This window comes from Spermophilus citellus (genome assembly GCF_964194105.1).
Source record: "Spermophilus citellus genome assembly, chromosome: 8".
NCBI classification, from domain to species: domain Eukaryota; kingdom Metazoa; phylum Chordata; class Mammalia; order Rodentia; family Sciuridae; genus Spermophilus; species Spermophilus citellus.
The window spans coordinates 10,634,143-10,661,619 of record NC_138189.1 but is presented as its reverse complement, the minus strand read 5'-3'; the positions used below and the strand labels follow the sequence as shown (position 1 = coordinate 10,661,619).

Below are 27,477 nucleotides of genomic sequence, written 5' to 3'. Positions count from 1 at the left end.
GACAGGTCATAGGAATTTCCAATGAGATTCTAGGTGGTCCATCAAGAGCTTCAGAGATTTGATCAACAGCCCCCAAGGTTTCTTTAATGTTGAGGTTTTTAAAAATTTTGATTTTACAATCTAATTCTTATTCTACCATTTATTTTGCCAACCTTGATTTTCTCCCTCTCTGTGGGTTTAGCATAGGTGTGGGTGTGGCACCACACCCCTTTGGAGGTATTTGGGATTGGCGCTTTTAGTTGGGAGGCAGGAGTGCTGGGATGTCAAGTGTACCACAATGCCCTGGACACTTCTAGATGAGGTAGGATTGGGTCACTCCCACATGCTAGTAGTGTGAATCAACTGTCATCCACCTCTCCCTGTCAGATTCCCAGAGATTCTTCTCATCTCCAGTTTCACTTCTAGACTGTATGAGCAACAAAATATATGAGCTTCATACACAATGAAAATGTGAGACTCCTTGTTTGAAAATCCAGTGAAATCTTTTGCCTTTTTTCCCTGGTGTCTCTCTTGACTCATCAGAGTGTTTTTTGATTGCCATTTCACGTGGCCCTCTGGCCTGGGGATGATGGGTGGTGGGCCACACCACTGATAGATGACCTGCTCACTGCCATGTCAACATCTGGCTTTGAGTAAATGCTGGCATATCTACCATTGCATTAGATCACCAGGTTGCTTTCGGTATTCTGCAGATGAGTGAACTTGCCCAAGGTTACATGGCTAAGACGGGAACTCAGGTTCAATTCTAGTTCCCTAACACAGCCTTCTTGAATTTTTGCAACCTGTAGGTATCATAAACCCATTCCTTCCAGAAGTGAGTCCTGGTAGGGTCTTACCAATGCATTGCTCTCTGCTGACTGCTCTGATAACACCAGGATCCAGGGGGCTCCTGTATATGTGAATAGGGGTGAGACAGGCAACCTGGCTACAGACATTTTTTCTTAAGCATTAGCGACATTCATGTGAGCCCTTCACTAACTGTGGTTTCTACTCGGGGTCCATAATTTAAATATATGTCCTATGGCAATGGGGGAAAAAAATCTCATTTTTCCCCAACTGTGTTTCCCCCCTCATCACTCTCTCCCTGCTTCCTGAGGTCAACATGTATACAGTGTGGCCTCCTGGATCACATGTTCTTGCCTGGAAGATTTCCTGGAATTCACTCATGTCCTGATGACTTTTCCACATCAAAAGCCATGGGGATGCAGCCCATCCAACAGGAGCCACATCAGGCAGAGCAGGGCAGCCTGCTTCATCGGCATAGCTTTGTGGCACCCAGGACAGAGAACAGCAGATCTCAGATGACTTGCAGAGCCCACCACCCCCAAGCCTTGACCCCCTGAGAGCCAGGGGATGCCGAGGGAAGTCCCCCATCTGGCTTCCTCCACTTCCAGTCCCTCCCCCACACTGCAGACAGCTTGATCTTCCCAAATTCTGCTTCCCACATGTCTCTTGGAAGACTTTCTCCCTCGGAAGCCTTTGATGGCTTCCTCCTTCCTTCAGAATAAAATCAGAATTACCTTTTATATTCCCAACTCTTCACAGTTTGAACTTTAATCCTCATTAAACTTTAAGGTTATTACTTTCCTTCCAGAACATTCTTCTCTGACCAAACAGGGCACCTGGCCTTAACTAAGGACAGCATATACGTCTTTCCCTGTTCCTGTCTATGTGAGATCTGCCATTTCTTCCAGACCCTTCCATCCTCTCTTCTGTGAGGACTGAGCCCTCTGAGCCTCACCCCCAGTTGGAGGGTGGGTTTTAATGAGGGTGAGTGCATATGCCGGCCTTCCCCGAGACCTCCTTCCACAGCCAACTGTGGAGGAGGCCATGGTGCCTCTGGGAGGCCCCTGACTACCCTGATAGATGACCTGCTCACTGCTGTGTCCTGATGTGCCCTGACTGAAGCTTTAGCCTCCCAGAGGAGATCCAGTTCCTGTCTCCCAGGGTTAGTGAGCCAGGGCCCTGAGATTCGGTGTGTGATGAGATTATTCTTTTTTTCTTTCTTTTTGTTGCCTTCTGAGATTTGTTCATCCACTGATTCAAACAAATTTTGGACAGAATTTCAGTCTGGTTTTCCACCTTGGATTTACTGCCCCCCCCCCCGCCCCACCAGCCCTGCTTTTCAGCTTCTGTATCTTCCTTGGCTCCTTTTTCCTTTTGGGGGGGAAAGTGGGAATAACACCCTCTTAAAGGGGGTAACTGGGAGGCCCACATGAGGCGATGTTCATCTAGTGCCTGGTCAGGACTGAGGAGACAAGCCTGACCCACAGTAGGCCCTCAGCCTGCTCTTTCCTTCCTTCTGGTGAGGTTGTGATCAGTGAGGGTCATCATGGACAGCAGCCTTGGCCAAAACACCACAAGCTCCCTGGGACAACTTTCTGTGAGACACAAGCCCTGGATGAGGTGTTTGTATATTATGGGTGTCTCATATCTTCTCTCAAATTTTAAAATCTGAAAATATGAGCTGAAAAAAAAATTCTTAGCCAATCCTCCCTTTTATGGGCATTTTTGGCATTTTTTCTCGTCCAAACTAAACAGTCTCTGTTATGGTCTTACCCAACTTTATTCTCAAAGAATTTAAATTTGTCCTGGAATGAACCTGAAAGCCAGCTTTTTTTTAAAATATAAAATTATTATTATTTTTTTAACTTTAGAAAGGCAACATGAAATGTCACTGATTCTTTCAAGTGAACATTGCACCAGCAATTCTTGAATTTGAGGTCTTTTTCATTGGAAAGGAAGCAATATTTTTCTCATTCCCCTGTCTCGTTACAAAGGATAACTAATACTTATATTTACACTCTGAAGACCAAATGGGAATCATCTCATTGACACAGATTATGCTGCTATTTGGAGCTAATATATTTATATTAGATTTCATTATCTTCTAAGTTAATATTCCAGAAACCAAAGCAGCCCTGTGGATCATATATACCTGGATATAACAGGAGGAAGATGTTACAAATGGACTCTAATCAGTTTTCAGGGGTAATTAAGGGCTATGGAGATTTGGTTTCCATAAGAGAAGATGAGAAGATGACCCATTAAGCTGGCACGTACGGGATGATTCAGCAGGTGGAAATGGGCAAGAGCTTCATGCAGGACAGGAGGCAGGAGTGGGCAGATGGTGGGCATGAGTGGACCTGGGGTGATCATTCCTGTCCAGACCCACCTGCCCTTAGCTCAGAAGGCTGCACATCCCTGTAGTGTCCTTGTGGGCAATCCTGATTCTGGCTCTTCTCCACTACCATCTGTGTCAAAGATGGCAAAGATCTTGTGCTTACCTTGCCCTCTCGGAAATCAAGCCCTTCTGCAACTTGAAGTTTTAGCTGCATGCAGCCTTGGAGACTTTCACTTCTCACTGATTTTGTTCAGAAGCCATTGATGTATCTTTCAGGACACAGTTCTTTTGTTGTTGTTGTTGTTGTGTGTGTATGTGTATGTGTGCGTCATTTTGCAGGTTTTGAAGGAAGTATGCGGTTCTTCTAGAATTGAATTTTTTTTTCTTTACACCCAGAGTGGCAACGTAGAAAAACTGTGAACTCTGGGGTCACACAAACTCAGGCTTGAGTCCTAGGTTTGCCACTTACTGACTTCAGGCAAACTCTCTGAGTTTCATTACTCATCTGAGAAATTTCTTGTCTGTGAGATGAGATGTGGTCACTTTACAGGGTTTTTGAGGGTGAAGAGAAGTGATCAAGTGACATATTTGACACAGCAGGAAATTGAATACATGGCAATTAAAATGATGAGGTGTGAAGCAGGAGATATGCTTGGTTGGTTAAGAGCCTCTGATGAATCAACTGGGTCAAAGCACATATTTTTTCCTTTTTACCATTTTCCAAAATTTAAATTTTAAGCTTACAAAAATGTGGTAGACTTGTTTTAGCTTAAGTATGCTTAGGTTTCCCGTATTCAAAAAATGAGCTTCGTTCTAAAAAGAGTCATGCTGCCTTTGTTAACTCTTCCAACTGTCTCCCCCTGGGTCCCCATGTTCTACCATGTCTGTTGAAGGCACAAGGCCCACTCTAGATCTTTCCTAGTCGCTCTCTCCTTCCTTTCACACCAGGATGATTGTTTCTTCAAGTCTCCTGAAAGGGCTCTGTGGTGTCTAGAAAGTTATCAATGTCTTCACACCCAAGTACACCATGCAGCCCTGGGGTGGGCAGCTCTCCACACCATAGGCCATCCCCTCCAACCATGGCTCTCAACTTTGGCTACACATTCAGGAGCTTTAAACAATTATAAATGCCAGGGTTCTGCCCCCAGAGAGCCTGATGTCCTGGTGTTGGGTGCGGCCTGGACTTTTTCCAACCTCCCTCATTGATTGGTTGGGTGCAACCAAGGTTGAGGACACCAGCCAGGGCTCCTGCCCTACTTACGCCATGTTGCTACGCTCGCTCGTTTCTCCCACTTGCCAAGCACGTCTGAATCTCTTTCAGGATCTCATTCAAATCCAATTTAGAATATCGTTTTGTGTAGTAAAGGACACAAATTTATAATTAAGGCCATTTATAGCTGGAGTTGTTGTATAAAGAAATCTGCAATTTTTGTTTAATTAGAAAGCTTATTGAATGCATGCTCATGCTGGGTAGCTTTGAAGGGAGAAAAAGGGAGGAAGGAGGGATGGAAAAATGGAAGAAAGAAAAAAGGAAGGGAGGGAGAAAGGAAGGAAGAGAGGGAAGAAGATTTGGTGCTTCATGATTCAGTCTCCACCCTGCCTGCCTGAATGTTTCTCTTCTGTTTCATTCCCATGGTAGAAACAGGAATTTTAATATTAGCTATAATTTACAGGGCACCATATTATCTCATATAATCCTCACAATGACATTAAAGAAGTGGGTACTCTCATTCTCAATTTTTGCAACAAGGAGGTGGTGAGAAGTTAATCGACTTGTGGTGCCCATCCAGAAAATCACGGCCGGGGCTTCCCCAGAGTCTGTTCCAGCTTCACAGCCAGCCTACCTTGTGCTGCCTTTTTGGATTAAAATATTAAGTTATTAGCATTCAATCTTGGAAAATTACTCTGGAATTCCTACTGGAGGGAAATATTCAGAACCTGAAATCTGTCTCGGAAGGAAAGTGATGGTAACGCGGGCAAGGAAGGATGGCGAAATGAGTGTCTTAAAGGAAAAACAGCTTTCAGGAGAGCTTTTCCTTTCTTCCTTTATCTGATACTTTCCTTCCATCTATCTGCCAGCTGCAGCTGGGCCTGGTGTTCAGTAGGCTTTCAGATTAACCAGGAGTGACAGGTTTCCGCTAGCAACACCATAGCAACCGCTTCAACTGTGATTTGCCTTCACTCTAAGAAGCGCATTCTCCACTGCACAAAACAACATTCAAACATCATCGGAGTGAGGCTTCACCAGCACACAGCGTGACTGCTCTGGGAGAGATTAGTGGGTTGCTGAAAATAAAACCAAGTACAGGGAAAAACATGTGCTCCAAGGCGGGGTCTGGGTCAGGGCAGAAGACAGGGCACTCAGTGCCCTGATTTGGCCCTTTGCGCCCCCGCCCCCCAGCACACCCAAGAATACACGGGTCACTTTTTGTCTGCAAAGACTCGGGTTTGGCTGCCAGGAAGTGAAATTTCACACTCCATCACAGTAACCAGATTGGTCCTGTGGTTCACATATTTTGTCCTTTCTCCTCTCTGTGGCTTTGATTTTCTGTTTCCATTTAAATTGCTTTATTTTGCACATTTCTTTCAATTGACCTCAAATCGTGCATGCAAGCAGCCAACTTTTGTTTAGAGGGTTTTTACCAAGTACCAGGCTCTAGGCTAGGCACTTTATTTATGGGGGGCTTGTAAGCTACAGGAAATGAAGCATAAATACCAACAAAGCAATAGAACTTAGACTTGAGGGTGGAGAAGAGAGCAGGGAGGAAATAAAGAAAGAGGAAGGAACCTTGGAGAAGGCGGGCAGAAGGAGAGAGAAGGGTGGGAAGCTGAAGTGGAGAGATAGGAAGAGAATGTGGGTGACGGAAAGAGAGACCCGAGACGTGGTGTGAAAGGAAAGAAACATAGGGCACAAAGAATGGGGTGGGAAGAGGGTGAGACTGAGTGAAGCAGGCCAGGTGAGAAGAGGACTAAGTTAAGGAGTAGAAAAGGAGAAATGGGGGACGTGCAGGAGAGGCCAGTTCTCCACAGAAGGGGTAGAAGGCCAGGGAGATTAGGGCCAAGAGAGGACAGGGCATCATGGCTCACTCCGTGTCCACCACTGGAGGAGTGAGCAGCAGTAACATTTCACATTACCTCCCCTGGTCCTGTGCAACAAAGGCCATAGGACTCTAGCTCTGTGGGCCAGCAGACTTTGTGCTCATTTACATTTGTGTCCCTGCTGACCGATGGTGAGGTGTGGGTCTCATTTGCAAAACAGGGCCAGACACCTTCTCAGCCTCCTAAGGGTGTTGAGAGATAAACTGAGGGCTCCTCCACAGGGCCGACTTTGCTGCAGTGGGAAGCTCTGCTTTCCAGCCTGACTGGCAGGTAATGTGCACGTGTGGACGTGTTTATTCAGGACATGCTGGCAGAATGGCAAAGGCTCTTGAGATTTCTCACACAGCGAGAAAAAAAATGGGAACTCGTTCTGTCTCTAAATTACAGTGAGTTCAACTCTATGAAAATGGCATTTCATAGGTCAAACACACAGCAAGCATTTTAAAATAGGAATATTTCACATAAAAGCATCCAGATATATGGATTTTATTGAACATAAAACAACTGGCACTTGCTGGGCCACGTTCTCCTTGGATTCCATTCATCAGATAGTGTCTGCCTGCTGCAGATAGAGCAGGCAGTCCTGGCTCTCAGGGGTCTCCCTGTGCTTACCCACTAGTGTGCATTTTCTGCTTGGCCCTGTAGATTAAGGGTTGTGGCCCCTGAATTAGCGTGTTGCATAGAGCTACACAAATGTCTTACTGATGATGTATCCCTGAGAAACGCTTATATATGTTTGTGGACCAAAGAATTGGAGCAGCAAGGTTGAAATGTGTTAACAAATGGCAAGCACAAATTACTCCAAACCACACGTTCAAAGCCTTGGTTACAGTAGTTCCCCCTTATCAGTGGGACCTCCAGGGGATGCCTGAAATTCAGATAGTATAGACCTTTCTATAAATTGTGTTTTTTTCCTACACATACATACCTTTATATACATCTTTATAAATTAGGTGTAGCAAGAGACTGACAACACAAATAGTAATTAATGAAATAGGACAGGTATAACAACATACTGTAATACAGGTTTGTACCTTGGGGCCATAATAAAAGCTTATTTGAACATATGCACTGTTATGCCATGACAGTTGATCTGACAACTAGAAGGACTACTCAGCGACTAACAGGTGAGTAGCATATACAGCATGGATACACTGGACAAAAGGCTGATTTATGTCCCTGGCACCATAGAACAGGATGGTGTAAGATTTCATTATGTTACTGAGAATGGTGCATAATTTAAAACTTGTGAATTATTTATTTCTGGAATTTTCTATTTAAAAATTTTGGAACATGATCCATCAAAGAATGTGGCTGGACTGCAGTGAAACTGTGGAAATCGAAACCACAATTCAGGGGACATGACTGTCATCAAAGAAAGCCTGGCAGAGCTGCCTGGGTTTTGATTATCACTGCTTTGACCACATCCTGGAGACATTTCCATCTTGGCTGAAATCCTCTTCCTTGGCATGGGTGCACTCACATGCAAGTCCATTCACCAAGTCCCTCGCATGTTTGCATCCCTGTTGCTTGTGCTTTTGTTGTTAATGTCCAACTAGGTGCCAGTTTGTCCAGAGAGAAGGACGCCACCATAACAAAGAGGCCAAAGAGAAATCAAGTTGGCCAGTTAGAAGAAATCAGGCTCCTAACGATAACCAGCATTTAAATTTCACCTTATAGCCTTATGCTTTTTCTTACATAGTATCTCACTTCATACTCCCAGCAAGTCCAGTGGAATAGGTAAATACTATTCCCATTTTCAATGATCTACAAAGACTGAGTATTCACACGACTTGCCCATCAACACACAGCCCTGAGGAACTGAAAGAGATCATGATTCCAGATTCTTCATTATTTTTTAGTTCAGTAAGAAGAAAAGTGGCACCATAACAAGGGTGAAAACAAGCTGTGCCATAACTAAGTTTAAGAAATAATCTGAATGTCTTATTCAACCTTTTCATGAGATGGGCTTATTAGCAAATAACTGATACAAAACTAGCATTAAGGAAAACAAAGAATTTGAGTAATAGTTTCTTTATACTCTGGGAGGTCAGATAATATCCAGAATAGTAGTTAGAACAGCTCTGGAAAATATCTGATTTTTCTGTTTGACATCACTAATTGGTTTCTTGCTGACTCCAGATGGGGTTCTGATTCTTTCTCAATACAGGGCCTCAGGGAGCCACGTGCCATCCCAGGTCATCAAGATGAAGTTGGCTGGAATTGTGAAAGTCATTTGGAATCTGCTGGTCAAGTCCCGATGTCTGTTTTAAGAGGGCCACACAAATCTTAGGTGAGTCCCAGGTGTCTGGGAAAGTTCTCCCTTGTGTGTTCTGGGAAAGAGTGGGTAAGTATGTAAAATGCCAGAGGAAAGAGGACTTTTCCTTGTTACATCTAAAAGCCAAACAAAGACCAATCGTGAGATGTTTAAAAAAAAAAAAACAGATTCGGGCATGACAAAGAACATGCTGGTGACCAGTGGTGTTTTATTTTATTTATTTTTTTTTAAAGAGAGAGAGAGGAGAGAGAGAGAGAGAGAGAGAGAGAGAGAGAGAGAGAGAGAGAGAGAGAATTTTTAATATTTATTTTTTTAATTCTCGGCGGACACAACATCTTTGTTGGTATGTGGTGCTGAGGATCGAACCCGGGCCGCACGCATGCCAGGCGAGCGCGCTACCGCTTGAGCCACATCCCCAGCCCACCAGTGGTGTTTTAATGGAAGGGATAGCTCTATTAAGGACGAGTGTTTTGCTACTGCTAGCACGAGTCTAGGGAGGTCTGCAGCTTGGATGAATTCTAAAAGTCTGTTTAGATACCGTTCCATCTCAGGCTCAAGGACAGAGGATGATCAACACATTTTTTTGTTGTACGTAAGAGCTGGCATGTAAATCAACTTTAAGAAGGGAGAGTTTGTCTTTTACGTTTCTAGATTATATTGGAATCCTATAAAATTATAATCTTTTTGTAGGTAATAAAATGATTGAGGACCAGAGGTTTCATAGTTTTAACATAGTTTATACAAAGGTAAGATGTGGACTCAGATTATTTGGAGTGATATCAGGTAGACAAGAGGGCTGCCCCAGAAACCAAGGAGCTCACTGTAGGTAGAAAATGGATTTCTGGAGGAGAGTGGCAGGAGTGTCCTTGAGTGGACAAGAAGGGCAGTCAATAGATAGGTTTTCCGAGGGCCAGGGATGTAGTTCTCTGGTGGAGTAATCACCTAGTATGCATGAGGCTCTGGGTTCAACCCCACAACAGAGAGAGAGAGAGAGAGAGAGAGAGAAAGAGAGAGAGAGAGAGAGAGAGAGAGAGAGAGAGAGAGATTGATTTTAAAGACTCCTGTCTTTATCTGTTTCATGCTCTGTAACAGAATACCTACAACTAGGTAATTTACAAAGAACAGATTTATTTCATTTCTGGAGGATAGGAGCCCTAGATCAAGGGGCCTATGTCTAGCGAGGCATCAACCCATTCCTGAGGCTGGACCCCTCATAGCCTAAACACCTCCCATTAGGCCCCACCTCCCAACCCATTGTTGCACTAAGCATTGTTTTTAACACATGCTTCTTGGGGTGGCATTCAAACCAAAGCATGCCCTTGGGCCACACCGAGGAGCATGATTTTTACTGTGAAGGGAAAGAGGAATTATGAATGATCCTGGCAGCTGATAGAGATACCTGTGATAAAGTGGGTTGGCAAGGCAGATACATTCCAAGAATCCTTTAAGATTCCAGTGGTGTTAAATTCGATTTCAAGTGAATGAGATAAAAATCACTTCATAAAGGTCTTTTCTAAATAAATTAATGCTTCAAAAAGGAAGCTGAAAAAAGATCGCTTATCAATCTAAGAAAATCTTCTGTTGGTGGGTGTCAGCCATGAGCAAGGACACAGTGTTTTAACAACAGCTCTCAAATCTCTCAGAATACATCTGTTAGGATGAGTTTTAAGGCACCTAGATTAGTGCTGTTCCTATGTTATTCGTAGCACACAAAGGCCCTGAAACTGCACATATTTAACACTGTTTTATAAATAGCCTTTCATTAGTTAAGACTGACTTCCTCCCCTTGACCTTGAGGCAGAAGAAAGACAAATATATGCTGGAGTTTGAGCTTTCTTCTAACTGTGGCCTTAGACAAAGTGTTCAACCTTGCTGTCTTCTCAAATTGGATCGAATTTCCTACCCTGACACCTGACCATGAGTTGCATGTAAAACATTCTTTAGACTTATCGTTGTATCCAGCAGAATTACACTGTTTATGGTGAAAAAAAAAAAAACTCCATTTAAAATAAATTTTAGTTGGAAATGGTTACTGACGGATTAGTCAAAAGCAGAGCTCCAAATCACTAAATAGAAAATCAGGAGTCCTTTCTGGGATTTGGTGTGATAGTGTGAAAGGGGTGTAGGTTTTGGAGACTGGTACAAAATCAGTTTAAAATACTAGCTCCAACTCTTATTCTCCAAAGGTCTATAGATAAACTATTCGCCCTCCTAGACTAAGAAATGGGGACATGGAAACAATATATATGCAGTACTGGCATAGAGTAGGCACTCAATAAAAAGACACTATGGATATGATCATAATAAATTCCTTTTCTGGAAGCAAACAGTGAGTTCGAGGAAGTCATGATATTATCTAGAGGGGTACATATTTTATTGATGATAATTGAGTAAATATGTGACAGAATCACATACACATACCACAGTGTTAGTTAGTGTGTCTTTCTCCATTTCTGCCTTTTATTTCAAAAGCATTGCCTGGCTCTTTGCATTTCCTTATTTCAAGGGTTTTGCAGAACAAGAAGCAAAAGGCAAAAGTTTCTTGAAAACAACTTCCTTTCCCCCGCCCCCTCCACCAAGAGTCCCCGCCTCAAAGTATATGGTGGAGAGGGAAAGTGAGAGACTTTTGATGGGAGATTTTTCCAAACTTAGGAAGACAGGGGGAAAGGGACATCTATGAGAAGTGGACACGCTGGCCCTGTGTGGCTGACCAGACCGCAGATTGCAGGGCTGCCCGGACTGTCCAGACACCGGGATCCCAACCTTTGCAGTGATTCCCAGTCCCCCGTGAGGGTTTGAAAGTAGAATCCACAGACATCAAAGGTATCAGCAAGAACTTGACACAGGCAGCGCCATTTTCGAACCTATCTTCCAACTTAGAACAAGAGTCACCTTGGGGTCATTATGACTCAGTCTGACCTAAACCCCAGACCATACTCCATCACCATGCAAAAGAAGGAAATTGTTACCTGGAACTGGAATTCTCAAACACCTGGTTTAACATGGAACAGTGGCCACCTCAAAGAATGGAGGTGACGACCACAAGGACCCTCCCCTAGCAATGGCCTACCCGCAAAAATTCCCCCACTCCTTAATGCCCCTCTATCTACCCCAGGCTGTAAACAGAAGATGGGGCTCAGTCTCAACTGGGCCCCCCTCTGCAGGTTTGTCCCCAAAACCTGCTCCTGTTGAGCTATCTCCCCTCTCTATTTCCTTCATTAGATTCTTTCCTTACAAAAAGGACAAAAAGACTAGGTAGAATTGATGTGGCAGAGGATGTCCCAGAATCTGTGCCTGAACCAAATGTTGGAGATTGTGTAGTTAGGAGCACCAATAATTTCTGAAACTAAAGTTCTTCTTACTGTCACAAATTCTTGGAATCAGAATTAAGTTGAATTAAGAAAAATAAGGAAATGTGATGTCTCTTGCAAACCTGTTTGTCAGTTAAGGTTCAGACCTGCTACAGGTATAAGGCATTGCAGAATTAAGAGGAACTCTTCCCTGTTTCCTGAAAGCTTATCACCCATTTGCAAGCTGCAGGAGGTCATAAGACACCTAGGTAGAATAATTTTCATTCGAGACACTGTGAAATTCTGATATGGTACACGCTGCAGGGAGAGTTCTTAATCACTGAGATAGACAGTTGAGTTTTGCAAGAGGCAGAGGCCAGGAAGATGGACAAAAGTATTCCCTGAGGGGGTATATTAAAATGCACCCTCCCCCAGTCCTTTCGTGCCAATACCATTATTATGTAATTGCTATAGCTGTAAACTCATAAAACTTTTGTAGACCCTAAAGTTGTTTTGGAAACATGCCTGCTTGATATGAAGGAGAAGTCTGGAACCTGGTGATGGAATAGGGAACTGTGCAGCTAATGATTTCCATAAAAATATTTAGGATGTTATCTTTATGGCTTGAAAGCTGGGAGAGCCCTCAAAGGTCAACTAGTCCCTTCGGCACTCTACATTCTCCACCCTCTCCCAATTGACAGGATCGAAACTGAGCCCCCTGTGGATGGTGGACTCCGGGAGGCCTCAGGGTTGTTGTTTGGAAAGACCCTAGTGGTGGCGAAGGCCTTGGAGACTGGGCCAACTGTGCCCCTCCTCCCTTCACTGCCCTGAGAGCCGCAGCTGCTGCTGTCTCTTGCCGGCACCAATCTAGCTCCCCACTGAAGTTCAGCCTCTGTCCTTGCTGCGAACAGATTAATCATCCCTTCTCATCATGTTACTTTCTTGTTTACAAACCTTTAATGATAATTCCATGAAAGAAGTCCAGACCCTGTGGTTTGGCATTCAAGCTTTCATCATTCCAACCGAGTCTCTCCAGCTCGCCCTTCCCCACTCTCTGAACTCATGCTTTGTCCTGCCAGGGCTCTCTCCTGTCTCCCTGGGCTCTTCTCTCTGGTGCTTATGCCTCTCTCTCCGCACCTTCCACCAACCCTTTCTCATCTTCAAAGCCAGTTGGCACGTTCCCTCCTTGGAGGAGTCTTCCCTTGGTGGTAGACGCAGAGCATCAGAGGAACCTAAGCTTGAGAACTTGCTTCCCCTTTAGTTTGGACAGACTACAGGCAGGTTACTCAATGTCTCTGGGGCTCAGGTTTTCTCAACTGTGAAATGAACTAATCCACTCCCAACCTCTGGTCTGGTTGTAAGGTTTCAATGGATGGATCACATGGTAAAGGACTCAGCCCAGTTCCTTGCACATGATAGATGTCAAAGAATGTGACTGATTATTCCGATAATTGGAGTCTCTTCTTTCAATTTCCATTCACATCGTGTACACCGTGTCTTGTGATATCTAAAGTCACATTTTGGCTATTGGAAGGTGGCTTGATTTTCCCCATTCAGTCAACAGCTGCTTGAAAGCAGGACCACGTCTCTTTCTAGCATCTCTCTTTTGCATTGAGGACAGTAGGTCCTCAAACCAGAGACAAAGGCTGACTTTTCAAGTGTGAAATCACAGACTAAAATTTACTTTGCTGTCACCTCTTCCTTCTAAAAGTTGAAAATGGTTTTAAGACAGTTGATTTTCTAGGAGGCTCTGGAGCTTAGAAATATGAAAGATAATTTGTGAAGTGGCTGGTAAAGATTGGTGCATTTCAGATAAGATCTTGGGAAACTTTGTGCTCTTTAAGGACATTTTGCCTCAATGCACTGGGCCCATTTGATCTCACCATTTTCCAGCACACATCATGGTCTGTGGGATGCTACTTGGAAAAAAAATAAAATTCCTGGTGAAATGAATTGGAAAATATTAGATTCTAATGACCCACTCATGGAGAGTCATTGGGCCCATTAGCCAACTAGAATGTGTGAGAGATCCTGCAACAAAGAAACAAGCACTAAATCCCCAAACCAGCTAACATCCATTAAGCTCTCATATGCCAGGTACTTGATAATAGGCTCTTACAGGGATTCTCTAAGTTAATCCTTAAAATGCCACTAGAAGATGGAAATGTTCACTAGTAGATGGAGAAATTGAAGCTAGAATGTCTGAGTTTGCATGGCAGTTAAGACGGGGGCACTGGATTTGAATTCAGGCATTTTGAACCCAGAACCAGGGCTCTGGTCCACTGGGTGCAGTTTTCTACATTCCCATATTGGCCTAACCAGAAAATACTTATAATAACCCATGAAAGTGTGGGCCCTGGCACTCACTTTGGGAAACATGCCACCCCATGCAATTTGGCTTTTGGAGCGGCCATGATTTTCACACCTCTGAGCCTTTGCATACCAGCCTCTTCCTGGATGCCCTGGCTCCTCATGGCTCTCTATGAGGAGGCGCTCAACCCCAAGATCTAGCTCATGAGAAGCTCCCTGATGTCAGCAGGCTGACATGCCCAGCACTTGTTGGTGTCCTCCAGTGCTTTGTGCACTGCTGTAGAGGTCTAACTTGTCTGGGCTGAGACTCATGTTCAAAGAATCTTGCTAAGGTCTCTCCTCCAGAGTGGACACCCGGGTAGGATTGCTGAAGTAAGTGCATGTCTCTCTCCTGTCCCCCAGTGTGGATCTCTGCAGCCCACAGCCGAGGCTAAGCCGGGGCATATCCAAAGCAGGTCAGAGGCCTGGCCACGGCTGGCAGTTCAGTAGTTAACAACACCCCGTGCCCCTGGTAGGCGCTGCTCCCTCTTCCTGCCTCTCTGAGGCCAGAGGGTGCATTAGGTCACTTGGGCCTCTGTCACTAGCACCCTTTGGGGGAGAACCCTGACTTGTCCTTTCCAGGGCGCTGTCCAGGTTTCATCACAGCCCCCGTGACTCCGATGAGTCAGCTGGCTTGGGGCTTCCTTAGTAACCCTAATCGCCTTTTGTTTTTGTCCTCTTTGGGGCCTTTCCGGGCTCAGGGGTGGGGCCTGGCGGGTTTGTCTTCCAGAGATGCCGCCAGCCTCCACCGGAGCCCGTGATGGGAAGCCACGTCATGCCACACGGTGCGTTTCTCGGCCACACCCGTCCCCAGGGTGCGCTCAGGCGCCATGCAACCGCTGGCCATCCCGGCTCTCCGGCTGCCTGCGATGAGGTCATGGGTGGGGCCCTGAAGACCCCCTTCCAGAGAGGGTGGGGGTTCCCCGACTGGCCTGGGGATGGGCTAAAGGGACAGGGAAGGAGGCGAGGGTAATAATCTTGTCTGTGCAACCCGGATCCCTCTCTGTGGGTCGGTAGGGATAGGAAGGGTGGGAGGAAATTCAGAGGAGCAGGGCGACCGATCGCAGCAGCGGGTCCCTTACTTCATTCACTAAAACCACGGATAGAGAGAAGCTTAATGGAGGGTGTCCCCTGACCACCCGCAACAAGCTGGTGGGACTGCCTTCTTTTTTACAGAATGTCCTTCCTCTGACCTTCATCTCTGAGACCGCAAGGCAGGGAAGCCACCATAATCCACCTTATGTAACCAGAACTTGACACAGAAGGAAAACATATTCCAGAAACACAACAGCCACGGGCACAGCAGGAAGGTAGAGCCTTTCACAGCCCAGGAGCAGTGGCCCTGGGCAGCCCCCACAGTCCCCCGCAGTTGGGGACCTTGACCGGGAAGGTTTCTACACCAGTTGGGTTTTGCGGATTGAGGCGACCTCCCAAACCACTGGAGCTCAGTCAGACCCACAGGGCTTTTTAACCTCTGCCTGTGAGCACATGTGTGTGTGTGCGGAATCAATGAGGGGCTCTGTTAAAAATCTCAGCCTGCAGAAGAATTTGTAGATCTCAGTGGATATCTGGTTTTTACACCTGGAGTTCTGCCTTGGGAAGATGGGAACCCTGATAACAGAGTTTCTCGGGCAAGTAGAAACGGCACACTCCATAATTAATGCCGCTGCACCTCAAATCACCAGATGCTGCTTCTGTGACGGATGCATAGAAAGACAAGGAAATGTCTGAGGCTGTCTGCTCCCTACCTGTTTACATGGCACAATTGGCAAGGCAAAGCCACCCTACAGAGATAACAACATTGTCAGGCCCACTGTGACTTCAATTAACGATTATTGAATCTAAATATGTTTTTCTTTGTTCGTTTTTTTCCTCCAAGGATGTATAACATGGGTAACATCTTCCCGTGTCATTACAAGGAAAATTCAAATGATTTATTTAACTTCAAAAGACATAGGCTACAAAACAAATTTATAATAAGTCATTACAACCACAGTTAAGAGAAGTTTAGGAATCATATTAAAATCCATGGGAAAGTTTTCTGACTTATAGGAATCAGCTCCGGAAGTTGAGCTGTACATATGGGATAAGAAAACATAGATGCTCTGACCTCCACCTAAATCAGCCCATCGCTGCACTGACCAACACTAGGTCTATCATAGATGGGAGACTTTGGAGACCCTCTCCCAGCATTTTCTAAAAGAAGTGGCATTTCCAAATAGTCAAAGATATTTCACAGAGATTCACACATCAAGCAGAATAGAAAGTAGGAGAAAGCTTCGCTGCTGAGGTTTTCCGAACTCTGATTTATCATTTGTTGACATTCTTTCTTCAAGTTCCCTCACTTCTTTACAAGTAGCTATTTCAAGTCCTTCCAGTAAATATTTCGACCAAACCCAAAGAGGAGGGAAAATAAAATAAAAAAAAAGAGAGAGAGAAAGAGAGAGAGAAAAGCTATAATGCAAATGGTAGCTTACCTCTTCTGGGCATTGCTGGTATCAAACTTTTCCCCCAAACATGAGGCTTTCTTGCGTTGGTAGTCCCATGAATTTAGAAACCATTAAAAAAAATGCAAAGCAGAAATATGCTGATTACTCGGAGCTGCTCCAAAACAACCCCCAAAACGACTTGGTGAAAAATAAAGTGCTCTTCTGAGCAGGGGAAGGCGTTTGAAGCGTGGCGCTCATGCTGGTGTACAGCGTTTCCAACTGTCTTCCTCAGTTTAAACAGCCTCCCACTCCTTCTCCCAGGCACTTGCCAACTCCTATAATTTAAAGCAACTGCGATCCTTCCCATAATACTCACATTTCAAAGAGCTCAATCTATACACTCCTTAGGAAGGAGCAGGAGCAAGCAGCATGTGCAGACCCCAGGCAGAGGCAAATCAAAAGCCGGGGTCTCGGGTATCTAAACACTGCTCACTCTTTCTCCCATGAGTGGCTCTATGCGCCCCAATGCTCCACATTGCTTTTGCCTTTTAAAGTGTTACCCAAGGACCCAATGGCATCATTTTGCTGGAAGAAGAAAAAAAATAAAGCACTTAAGAAAGTTCCTGCTTCAACTCACAGACTGAGATACCAGTGAAACTGTGTTTATATCTTCTTTGTGCTGAGTTATTTCTGTGCATCGTGTCCCTGATTTATCTGTTTGAAAATGTCAAATAATTGTACCTGATAATTTTATAAAACAGGAAAGTACTTGAGATGATGTTATGGTTAAGTTTCATTCCATATGTGAATCATAATTCTAGGAAGGATGCTTATTTTGCAAGTTTTGTCTCTGTGCAGTCGAATAAAACTTCTGACATTTCAGTCTCTAATCAGAATAAATCTTCTGACATTTCAGTCTGTAAATGTATTACAAATGTTACTATTTCCATCCTTTCTTTGACTGCCTTACTCCCACACGCCACAAGCTTTGTGAATTCAGATTATAAACAATGTGAAGTGTGGTCAATAAACAAAGTTAATTAAAAAAAATAGTATATCCCCAAACATATCTTGCTCAGTATCTGCTACACAATAGGTGCTCAATAAATATTGAATGAATGAAGTATTGCCTATGTTCAGACCAGTCAACAGTTTTTGACACTTTTGGCTTGCATATGTGTAGATTCAATAGAGGTGGTTAATATGTCAAAACTTGCACAGAAGTAATCATAGGACAATGTATGCCTGTGCCAGACTTAATAAATAGCTAGTAATAAAATCCCTTAAGTGAATAGAAACATTGGCTAAATAAACAGACTATTCAGTAGAGATTAGAAATATTGACATGGGCGCAAATCATTAAATATACTCACTGTACAAAGTTACACAAACAATTTTCAGGCCAAACCCTCATTATTTCAAAAACTATAGATTCTTTCCCACTATATTTTTTTGAGTCACCTAAAGTAACTACTGTGCAATGTATAGTGGGCAATATAATATCTCTGACTGAAATCATTCAAGGAGAGAAAGGATGTAAAACTACAGGGAGATGGTCAGGCTTTAGGATTTCTTTGTTGTAAATACAGAGAATAAGATAGAATCTACTTTTGCTCTGACTGCTACTGAGGAGAGAATTGTAGGCCCAAGCACCTGTCATGGGTTTGGATCTAGATCCTGGATCTACAGTATATGGCTTTGTATGTGTGAATTTATTCTTTGAAGCTTGATTTTGTTAACAGTAACAGATTAAATATATCAAAACAACCTATTTGCTTATATATCATAAAACATTTATTCAGCAAATTTTAATTAGGCACCTTTCTATGTATTAAGTACTTAACGAGACCTATTTTATGAATCACTGAGATTGAGGAATGTTTGTCACAGTAGCTAACATGCCTTTTCCTGACTAATACCAATATTGATAATGGGTATGAATGCTGCTCTAACAAAACCTTCACTCAGTGGCCTTGGCCCAATAGTCATAGATGAGTGGCCAGGGAGCTGATCCAGAGGCTGGAAAGGTGGAGTTCCACATTTCACAGAGGCATAACACTGGGTGGCTTTGACAGTCATGACAGCTCAAAAGAAGATATGTGCTGAGTAACTCAGTAGCTCCATGGCAGGGGCTGGGGAAAACATGAGCTGTGTGTGTTGCCTATGGTGACTGCATTTGTCAAGGTGTTTCCAGGGTGAGACAAGCCCAGGAAAGAAATGGTTACATTTTAAACAGGAATGAAAATAGGGAGAGAGGGCATTTGATGACTTATAGGAACCTACCAATTCCTTGAAGGGCTGAACATCTACATTGATAAAACTGTATTGCTCACAATTCCTGTAAGCCTGTACTCAAAATGTCTTTCAAGACCCAAAACAGCTTTTTCCACCAGCAGGAGGTGTATTGTGGGAATATGGAGGATGCTCCCTGACATGCCCATCCATGGTGGCCAAGAGGAGCAGGGCATGGGACTTCCAGGGGAACTGGCAGCTGCAGAGAACAACCTTCAAGAGAGTTTCCCTCGAGAGCAAGCCCAGGGCTAGGACCTTCTCCACCCACAGGAGCAGGCCTTCACTCTGCCTGGACAAACAGGGGTCAGTGGTTGCCATGTATTTGCCATTCTGAATGGGAATACTTATTGTGATTATCTTGTTACACCCATTGGAGAGAGGAAGGGAGGAAGGGGGGAGGGGGAGAGAGAGGTAGGTGGCTTGCCTGATTTGTTCATAGATCATTTCTGTTTTAGTTCATAGGTCAGTGGACCAAGAGCTGGTCACATTTGGACTATGCAGAGACCTTTGCAACCCAGAAGCCCTTGCCTGGGGGATGAATGCTGTGATCAAATGGCATTAGGGGTTGTTTTAGACTTGCTCTGTGTCGGGGAGGAGAGAAGGAAATGGACCCTTGGTGGCCAGAGGGCAAACTGTGCAAATACTTTAGCATTGGCTTAGATCTACATTTCCCAACTTTCCTTCCAGGGAGATTGGTGGATAAAGTTGATTTCTGGCTCATGCCATTCAAGCAGAAGTAGTGAGGTACATTTGGTCTGAAGTAGCTTAGATCTGGGGTACCTGCTCCCTGTTCTTTCTCTCTCCTCTATCCACCTGGAAGGAAGAAAAGGACTCAGAGGAGGTGTAGAAGGAACCTCCAAGTTGAGGCATCCCTTAGCAGATTGCTGCCTGGGGAGCCGCCTACCTACCTCGGACATTGTTGGACACATATAAGCTCATATTGTGCTTCTCCACTGGATTTTGGGATACCTTTGTCAGAGGTAAAAGTGCCAATTGGTCTCACTAATAGAGCCACCTAAAAAGATTCTTAGATGAGTAAATGAGGTCAGTCAGATATAGACATAGATACCTAGAATCAGAACAGGGCCCGACACAATCATAAATACTCCATAAATGATAAATATTTTAAAAACCAGCTTTTTAAGGTATCAGTGACAAACAAAAAACTATGCATATTTAATGTATACAACTTGATGAGTTTAGAGGTCAAGTACAAACATGTGAAACCTGTAGCACATTCTCTGTCATAAACATCTCCATCTCCTCCAAAGCCTTACTCTCACCTGCTTTGTTCATTACTATTTTGTAACAAAAACACTTAAGATCTATACTCGGGGCAATTCTTTAAATGGGTAATAAAGTTATCTGCATGTGCTCTGCTGTGAAGTGGATCTCCAGGGCTTGCTCATCTTGTATGACTGCAGCTCTGTACCCTTCAATAGCTAATTTTTGATTACTACCAATCTCCATCCTCTTGCTCTTACAAAGATAACACAGCCGTGTGCCAAACGTGAATCCTTACACAAAGTTTATAAATTGTTTACTACTGGGCTAAGCAAACTGAAAACCCTGGAAAGATTAGTGAGAGAAACAGATGTGGAACATAGAATTTACTCCCGATCTTTTAAACATATGTAAATGTATGCAAGACCACCTCGGGAATTACCATCGGGTTTCATAAGCCATCTTCAAATCAAGGGCTAAAGGGAGCTGGAAACTCCAAGGTGTGCATTAAGTTCTCTCCTTTGCATTTAGCTCTTGTGACCCCCTAGCCCAAACATTTGTTTTACTGTGTCCTGACATTGACTATTACAGACTGCTCTTCAGTGGAAATAGGGTAAATTCCCTATTAATACTCTTTGAGAGATATGTTTTCTAAAAATGCCCTCCACTCTGTCCACGTGTCTTTTGCAATGGCTTTGAGCTCTTGGAATAGAGGGACAGAGGGTCCAGTTCAGACATTTTTGTTTCTACCTCAGGTATTTGGAACATTTCCACTGGAAAGTGGCTTTCTTCATTCCACAAACCCAAAGGGCAGGGCTTAATTCTTTTCTAGCATTTTAAAGCAAAAGAGACAATTTAACTGCAACCATTCACCAAGTATTTACTACACACTATGCATGGTTTTATGTGGTAACAAGCATATTAACTCATTTTATTCTCTCAACAGTCTTGTAGAGCAGATGCTAACATTACCCCTGTTTTACAGATAAGTCACCTGAAGCCCAGAGAATTTCAGTGATGAGCTTATTATCACAGTTAGTAAGAAGCTAATCCTATGCTGTCTGGTTCCAATAATCCAAGCTTTTAAATGCTGGTGAAAACACATACTACATGCCAAGTGAAGAGAAGGTACTCAAAATAAGCACTTTCCTCAGAGTTGATGGTCAGATGGACATTTGAGATGACTATGGATTACTTCTGAGAGATCTTCTGCATTGCTGCAGGTTGTTATTCTTGGAAAGCGTGCATGCTCCTATCTGAATGTAATTATAAAGCTTGAACATCTTTCTATATTAAACTTTGTACTCTTATGGTTAATATTATATTTTCTCCTTGGCTCACAGGCAGCAGCCAAGCAAATTGTATCTTGAGACCCAGGTGGCTTCATCTGGATTTTATAAGAGAGTCTTTGCTACATTCTATCAAACATGTGAAGACATCAAAGCAGAGGCCCAGAGAGAAACAATCCTAGTAGAGAAACTCCATCTTCATCTTGGAAGGCATTTTGTAGGTTTGGAGATTGGAGATTCACAGAAATGATCTCCACTTAGAAAGGTGGGATGTACCAACCAGCTGCAAGGTGAGGTCACTTAGAAGGTGTTGCCCCTGCTCCACGTCAGAAGATGCACCATGCCCCCTGTGTGCTTGTCGCTGTGGGGTATTGAGGACACAGAAGAGACAGAAGTTGATTCTCTATTTGTAGTTTCTGGCTCATCCTTCATGGATACTGGTCATGGTGAATGCTAATGTTTGGATCTTGAATTCCCCCAACCCACCATGTTGAAAGCTTGGGCCCCAGTGTGGCATTTTTAGTAGGTGGTGGAGTATTAAGGTCTCTGGAGATATGGCTTCAAAGGCAATTGTGGGAACCCAGACACTTCCTTTTCCCTTTCTTGGCTTCCTGGCCACGAGGTGAGAGGTTTTGCACTACCACATTCCCCCACCTTGCCATCGCACCCCCCCCCCCAACCAGGACTGAAACCTCCCAAACTGGGATCCAAAATAACTTTTTATCTCGATAAGTTGATGATCTCAAGTGTTTTGTTGGAGTAATGGAAAACTGACTGATATAGTGAGCAAACATAAAGGTATCCTTTTACCTTCTTGATGACTTAAGGCAGCAGATCAGTTCATTGCAGATACTGAAAACTAGAAAAAGAGAGTAGAGAAGATCTATTTGTAGATTTGGGACCATACATTTGGAAGAAGACTTGAGAGTGTTCTAATTCATATTCTCACTCTGTTCACGATCATCTGCACAGCCTTGGCACAGGGCTACGTCACTTCTGCTTGACTGTTCCCAGGGAAAGGGAGCCACGACTTCACAAGGCATTAAAATAGTTCTCTGGGCTTCAGTGAATGCACCTGCTCTATTTTCCGGATGTAAGAGCCTTTCAAATACCTAAGGGCAACTCTCAGCCTCTCCCCTCCCTACAAACTTTGTCTTCCTTTCTTCAAGTTCAGTGATTCTGACTATTTCAACTGTTCTTCATGCAGCATGATTTCAATTAGGTTACCAACTTGGTTGGCTGCACTCCAGTGAACTGATACCCAGTTCGTGGTGAAATGACTCATGAGCAGGGTGGTAAGGTGACCGGGACCAGCCATCTGAGTTACCATCTCAACTGTGCAACCAGCCCTGAGAAGTCACTTTTCCTCTCTTGGCCTCTGAGTACGTGGCCACCTTCACCAGGATCTCCCTGCAGGACCTCCTCTCATGAGTCAGCTATTCCCCATTTAGCACCAAGAGGACAATCCAGCCTCTCCCCTGGCATGATCCTTTTTAAATGCCTCTTAGCTCTCACTTTCTGGAATAGTGCATTCCCTTCGTGTTTAATATCCCTAAAGCAAAAATTAATTTCCCTCAAATCTACTCTTCCTGAGCTGCCTAGTTTTGTCATTAATACCACAATTCTCTCAAGTGCTTAGGATTTTAAACATATGTTATTGGTTTTATTTCCTCTTCTTTCCCAAGATATTCCATCATCAAATCTTGAATGTCCTTTCTTTATTATATCTTTAAAATTGGCATCCCGGGGCACTTCTATTTATTACAATTATTTTTAAACCTCAGTATTTCCCTGGGGTATTTTCTGTGGAATTATATCTTGGAAATGTTCTATGGAAGGGGCACATGGTAAAATAAGTTTGAATGATACTAGCTATATATGGAAATCTCCAGGAAAGGTGTATCGATTAACTATTTCTATGTTTAAAAATTCCCTCAAACTTAGTGTCTTATGACAGTGACAATTTTTTATTTCTAACAAATCTGTGGGCTCTGGAACAGTCTGCTGCCTTGGGCATGCTGGGCTGGGCAGTTCTGGTCTTCTGGAGACTGACTCAGTCTTCCCACTGGTGAGTGGATCTATGATGGCATTGGTCAGGGCAACTGGCTCTGTTCCATGTGTCTCATCTTCTCGCAGGATAATCTGGACATGCCCTTAGGCAGTTATAAGAGTCCAGGAGAAGAGGTAGAAATATTCAAGTGGTATTTCAAATCTTTGCTTATACGAAGTTTTCTGTTGACTGGCCAACCAAGTCTATGCTCCTGTCCAGAGTCAGGGTGGAAGAGTCTACCAGAAGACATGGTGTCTACTCTTTTCTCTGTTACCGTAACAAAACACTTCATATTTTTACAAAGTAAAAAGGCTGAGTGCTTTATAAAGTAAACAGGTTTATTTGCTACGTGATTCTTGTGGTTGGAGGGTCGAAAGAGCAGGACACCTTCTTATTTCTCTCATGGCAATGTCCTGATGAGGGCTCCCTGGCTGTATCACAACATGGTGGAGAAACAAAAGGGGAGTGGATGCCAAGTATGTGGGCTGGGGTCTCTTTGTGACAACCCATTTTCATGAGAACTGACGAGGGTCCTGTGAGAACTCCATGAATCTGTTCTAAGGGTGCTGTCTCCCACTGGGCTTCATCTTTTGCAGGTATTACCACCTCTTCATCACCACACTGGCCCCAAGGTTCTAACATCTGAACTTTAGGGGGACACACTTAAACTTTAGGACACAGGTACAGGAAGGCATGAGAAATTAGTTCCATGGAAACATCCAGTCTTCTGCTAAGGAATAGCCCATGTTTTCCAAAAGACTTTTTTTTCTTTTTGGAAAGCACATCATACAAACATTGTGCATGACCAGAAGGAGGGTTTCTAAGGTAAAGAAACTCATGGGGAGAGGGAAGATATTCCTATCTCCCTCTTACATCTCATCTTCAGCCACAGGAAAGTAAGATGGTACCCCCCCTTTTTTTGGTACAAGGAAGTGAACCTAGGGATGCTTAACCCCTGAGTCACACCCCCAGCTCTTTTTATTTTTTATTTTGAGACATGGTCCCACTCAGCTGCTCAGGCTGGCTTTGAACTTGTGATCTCTCTGCCTCAGCTCCTGAGCTGCTGGGATTGAAGGCATGCACTACCACACATGGGTACTGCCTCCATTTTTCATGATTTTCTTTCCTTTGTGTAGTTTTCCTCTAAAAGAGGAGTTAGAATTTGCTTGATCCAAAACTGAAATTCACTGGCCACAGAAAGTTTATGCTTTCTCTGACTGACTGCTCTTCCTCTTCTGTAGTGGACAAAGAAATGATCTGTCTTCTCGGGCTGGACCTTCCTCTCATCTGCATTTTCACTCTTGTTCTCTAATGTGGTGAGTTTTCCATTTTCTGCTTTCATACAGGAAGAGGCAAATCCTCTCCCCACAGGGGAGTTCACAATCCTTTAATTCTGCTTCAGGATTTTGGTCTATACAGTTGATGAACGGCAATTATCAAGAATACTAATAACAGTAAGTGTTGGCAAAGATGTGGGGGAAAAGGTACACTCATATATTGTTGGTGGGATTATAGATTAGTGCGACAACTCAGGAAAGCAGTATGGAGATTCCTCAAAACACTAGGAATGGAACCACCAAGTAATCTAGCTATCCCACTCCTTGGTGTGTATCAAAAAGATCTAAAATCAGCAACTATAGTGACACAGCCACATCAATGTTTATAGCAGCACAATTCACAATAGCCAACCAAGGTGCCCTTCAATAGATGAATGGATAAATACAATGTGGTATATATACATAATGGAGTATTCCTCAGACATAAAGAAGAATGACATTATGGCATTTGCCAGTAAATGGATGGAACTGGAGGCTATTTTGCTAAGTGAAATAAGCTAGATGCAGAAAGCCAAAATGTGATGTTTTCTCTGATATGTGAAAACTAGTCCAAAATAAGGGGGGGGGGTAGGGAGAAAGGAAAGGATAAAGGGGGGTGGTTTCATCAAAATAGAAGATCAGTGACTAGATGAAGGGGATTAGGGGAAGGGAGACGGGGTGGGATAAGGGAAGAAGAGTGGAATGAATCTGATTAACTTTTCTATGCACATTGAATCTCACCATGATGCACAGACACTAACTATATAAAAAAAGGCTAAAAGTAAATATCAGAAAAATAGATTAGTAGAGTATATGGAAGGGAACAAGGGGAGAGATGAGGGAAGGGAAAGGGGAAATATTGGGGAATTAATTAGAGCCAACTATATTCTGTGCTCTTATTATGTCAGAATGAATCCTAATTATGTAAGGCTAAAATAATCAAAAAAGAAAATTAAAAAAGAAAAAAAAATAGAGAAAGAAAGAAAGGAGGAAGAAAAGAAAGAAGTAAAGAAAGAAAAAATGAAAGGAAGAAAGACACTGGGTTCTGCATTGGCTTTACAGATCTGGGGATGGACAGCTGAGGTGGCCGTGCTTACTTCTATTTTGAAGCATGAGCTTTGTGTTTCCACACTATTCTCAGAGACTAGCTCTTCCCCCCATCCAGAGGGTAGTATTAATGGGCACTCTCTCAGCTATTAATAAAAGCATGACTTTCTTCCTCACTTGGCTACTAATTCTAGTTTGCATAGCTCCCTTGGCAGAGTGAAGCACTGCTTACAAGGACATTCAATTCTTTCAGGCTGCAGTCATTTATCTCACTCACAGGGTACTTACCGTTTTCTGCTTTATGTCATATTTCTTCATGCATGAGACTTTTTTTTTTTCCTGTTCTAAAGTATAAGTTTCTCAAGAGCTGGAATCATGTCTCGAACTTCCTCATAGCTTTCTAATACCCGTGGTACCTCCATAGGATCTTGTGTTTATATACCTACTTAAAAAATAACCAAACGAAGCCACAAAAGTTATGTTGTGAAAATGCGGTCAGACTTCAGCAAATTGAAGGCATGCAGGCAGGTTTTTATCCACTTTCAAACAATCATTAAATGCTACCAGATACAGTGCTTGGGACAGGATGTTGTATGTCATGAATCCTAACAAGGAAAGAGATAGACCAGGAGAGATTGAAATGATTGCATTTTGATGGCAGTTTATTGCCAGAATGAAAGAGGAAATGGGAAGAAAGTCAAGAAAACATTGTTGCTTGGATTTGGTTTCAGGGATGGACGAATCCTTGGCTTAACTTTTGTTTTGCTTTCACAGATAAACTTAGACTTGATTATGGAGTGTGATTCTTTCAATTCACAAAGGGTCAAAATAAAATGTTACACAAATGTGTGAGAGGATAAATCTTCAAACTTATTTTAGGGTTAGCCAGGCCTTGGTATATAATATATTCTCACTGATAACAGAGGTTCTTTAAATTTGCATCATATTTTATGGTACAAGCTTCATTTTTTAAACCAAAGTCCTCAACTATATTTAGAAGACAATTGTTCAACAGTACAAAGCATATAATAATGCACACTTCTTAATGTTATCAAATTGTAGTGTGGATATGATGAATTCTTGTTGGGTAAATTCTGCTCTTGGAACTTAAATTATTAATTAAAATCCAGCTTGAAGCATATTGACAAGAAAGGTACATTTTTGAAAAGTTTTGAGGGTAAATGTTGGCAAAGGCTGCATCACACAGGGCCATGGTTTGGATATGGATTGGGAGTCCTCCGAGGGTCCATGTGTAGGATGTGTGGTCCTCAGGGTGGTGTGGCAGGACTTTAAGAGGCAAGGCCTTTGGGGATATCTTAAGGTCATTGGGAGCATGTCCTTGAAAGGGATCAAGGTATTTCTTGAGCAGCCTCTTGACAAGAGAGGATGGTTATAAAAGGAACAAACTTGGCCTCTGCCCCTCTCTTCTTCCTACCTCACCATATGATCCTTTTTCCCACACAACTTCCACCATCTGCCACAAAGTCCTCACCAGAGTCAATTTGAGGCTGCTACCATGCCCTCGAATCTCTAGAACTCTGAGCTAAAGATTACTTCTTTTCCCCATAAGTTAACTTGTCTCAGGTATTTTGCTATGGTAAAGAATGGCTGACCAATACACACACTAAAGAGCAAAATTTAATCCAAGTTTGCCATTACAAGCCTGCAATGAATTCAATTGTGTTCATTC

General features: G+C 43.3%; 1 protein-coding gene and 1 long non-coding RNA gene across 5 annotated transcripts in view; one reads left to right on the top strand and one right to left on the bottom strand.

Moving 5' to 3' along the window:
• C1QTNF7 (C1q and TNF related 7) overlaps positions 1-17,069 on the bottom strand; it is a 99,414-nt gene extending 82,345 nt beyond the window's left edge. The window contains exon 1 of the mRNA XM_081303865.1: positions 16,618-17,069. Coding sequence (XP_081159991.1) covers positions 16,618-16,630 — 13 coding nt within the window. The 5' untranslated portion in view covers positions 16,631-17,069. The remainder of the gene's footprint in view (positions 1-16,617) is intronic.
• Positions 1-23,811, top strand: part of LOC308654455 — a 91,181-nt gene extending 67,370 nt beyond the window's left edge. For 3 of the 4 annotated variants that reach the window (XR_014023271.1, XR_014023273.1, XR_014023274.1), the window contains 3 exons: positions 8,394-8,516; positions 18,966-19,164; positions 21,071-23,811. This is a non-coding gene — a long non-coding RNA (uncharacterized lncRNA). Of the gene's footprint in view, positions 1-8,393; positions 8,517-18,962; positions 19,165-21,070 lie in introns of all 4 variants that reach the window. The other variant, XR_014023272.1, reaches the window with a different exon arrangement.
• Positions 23,812-27,477: the final 3,666 nt, after the last annotated feature.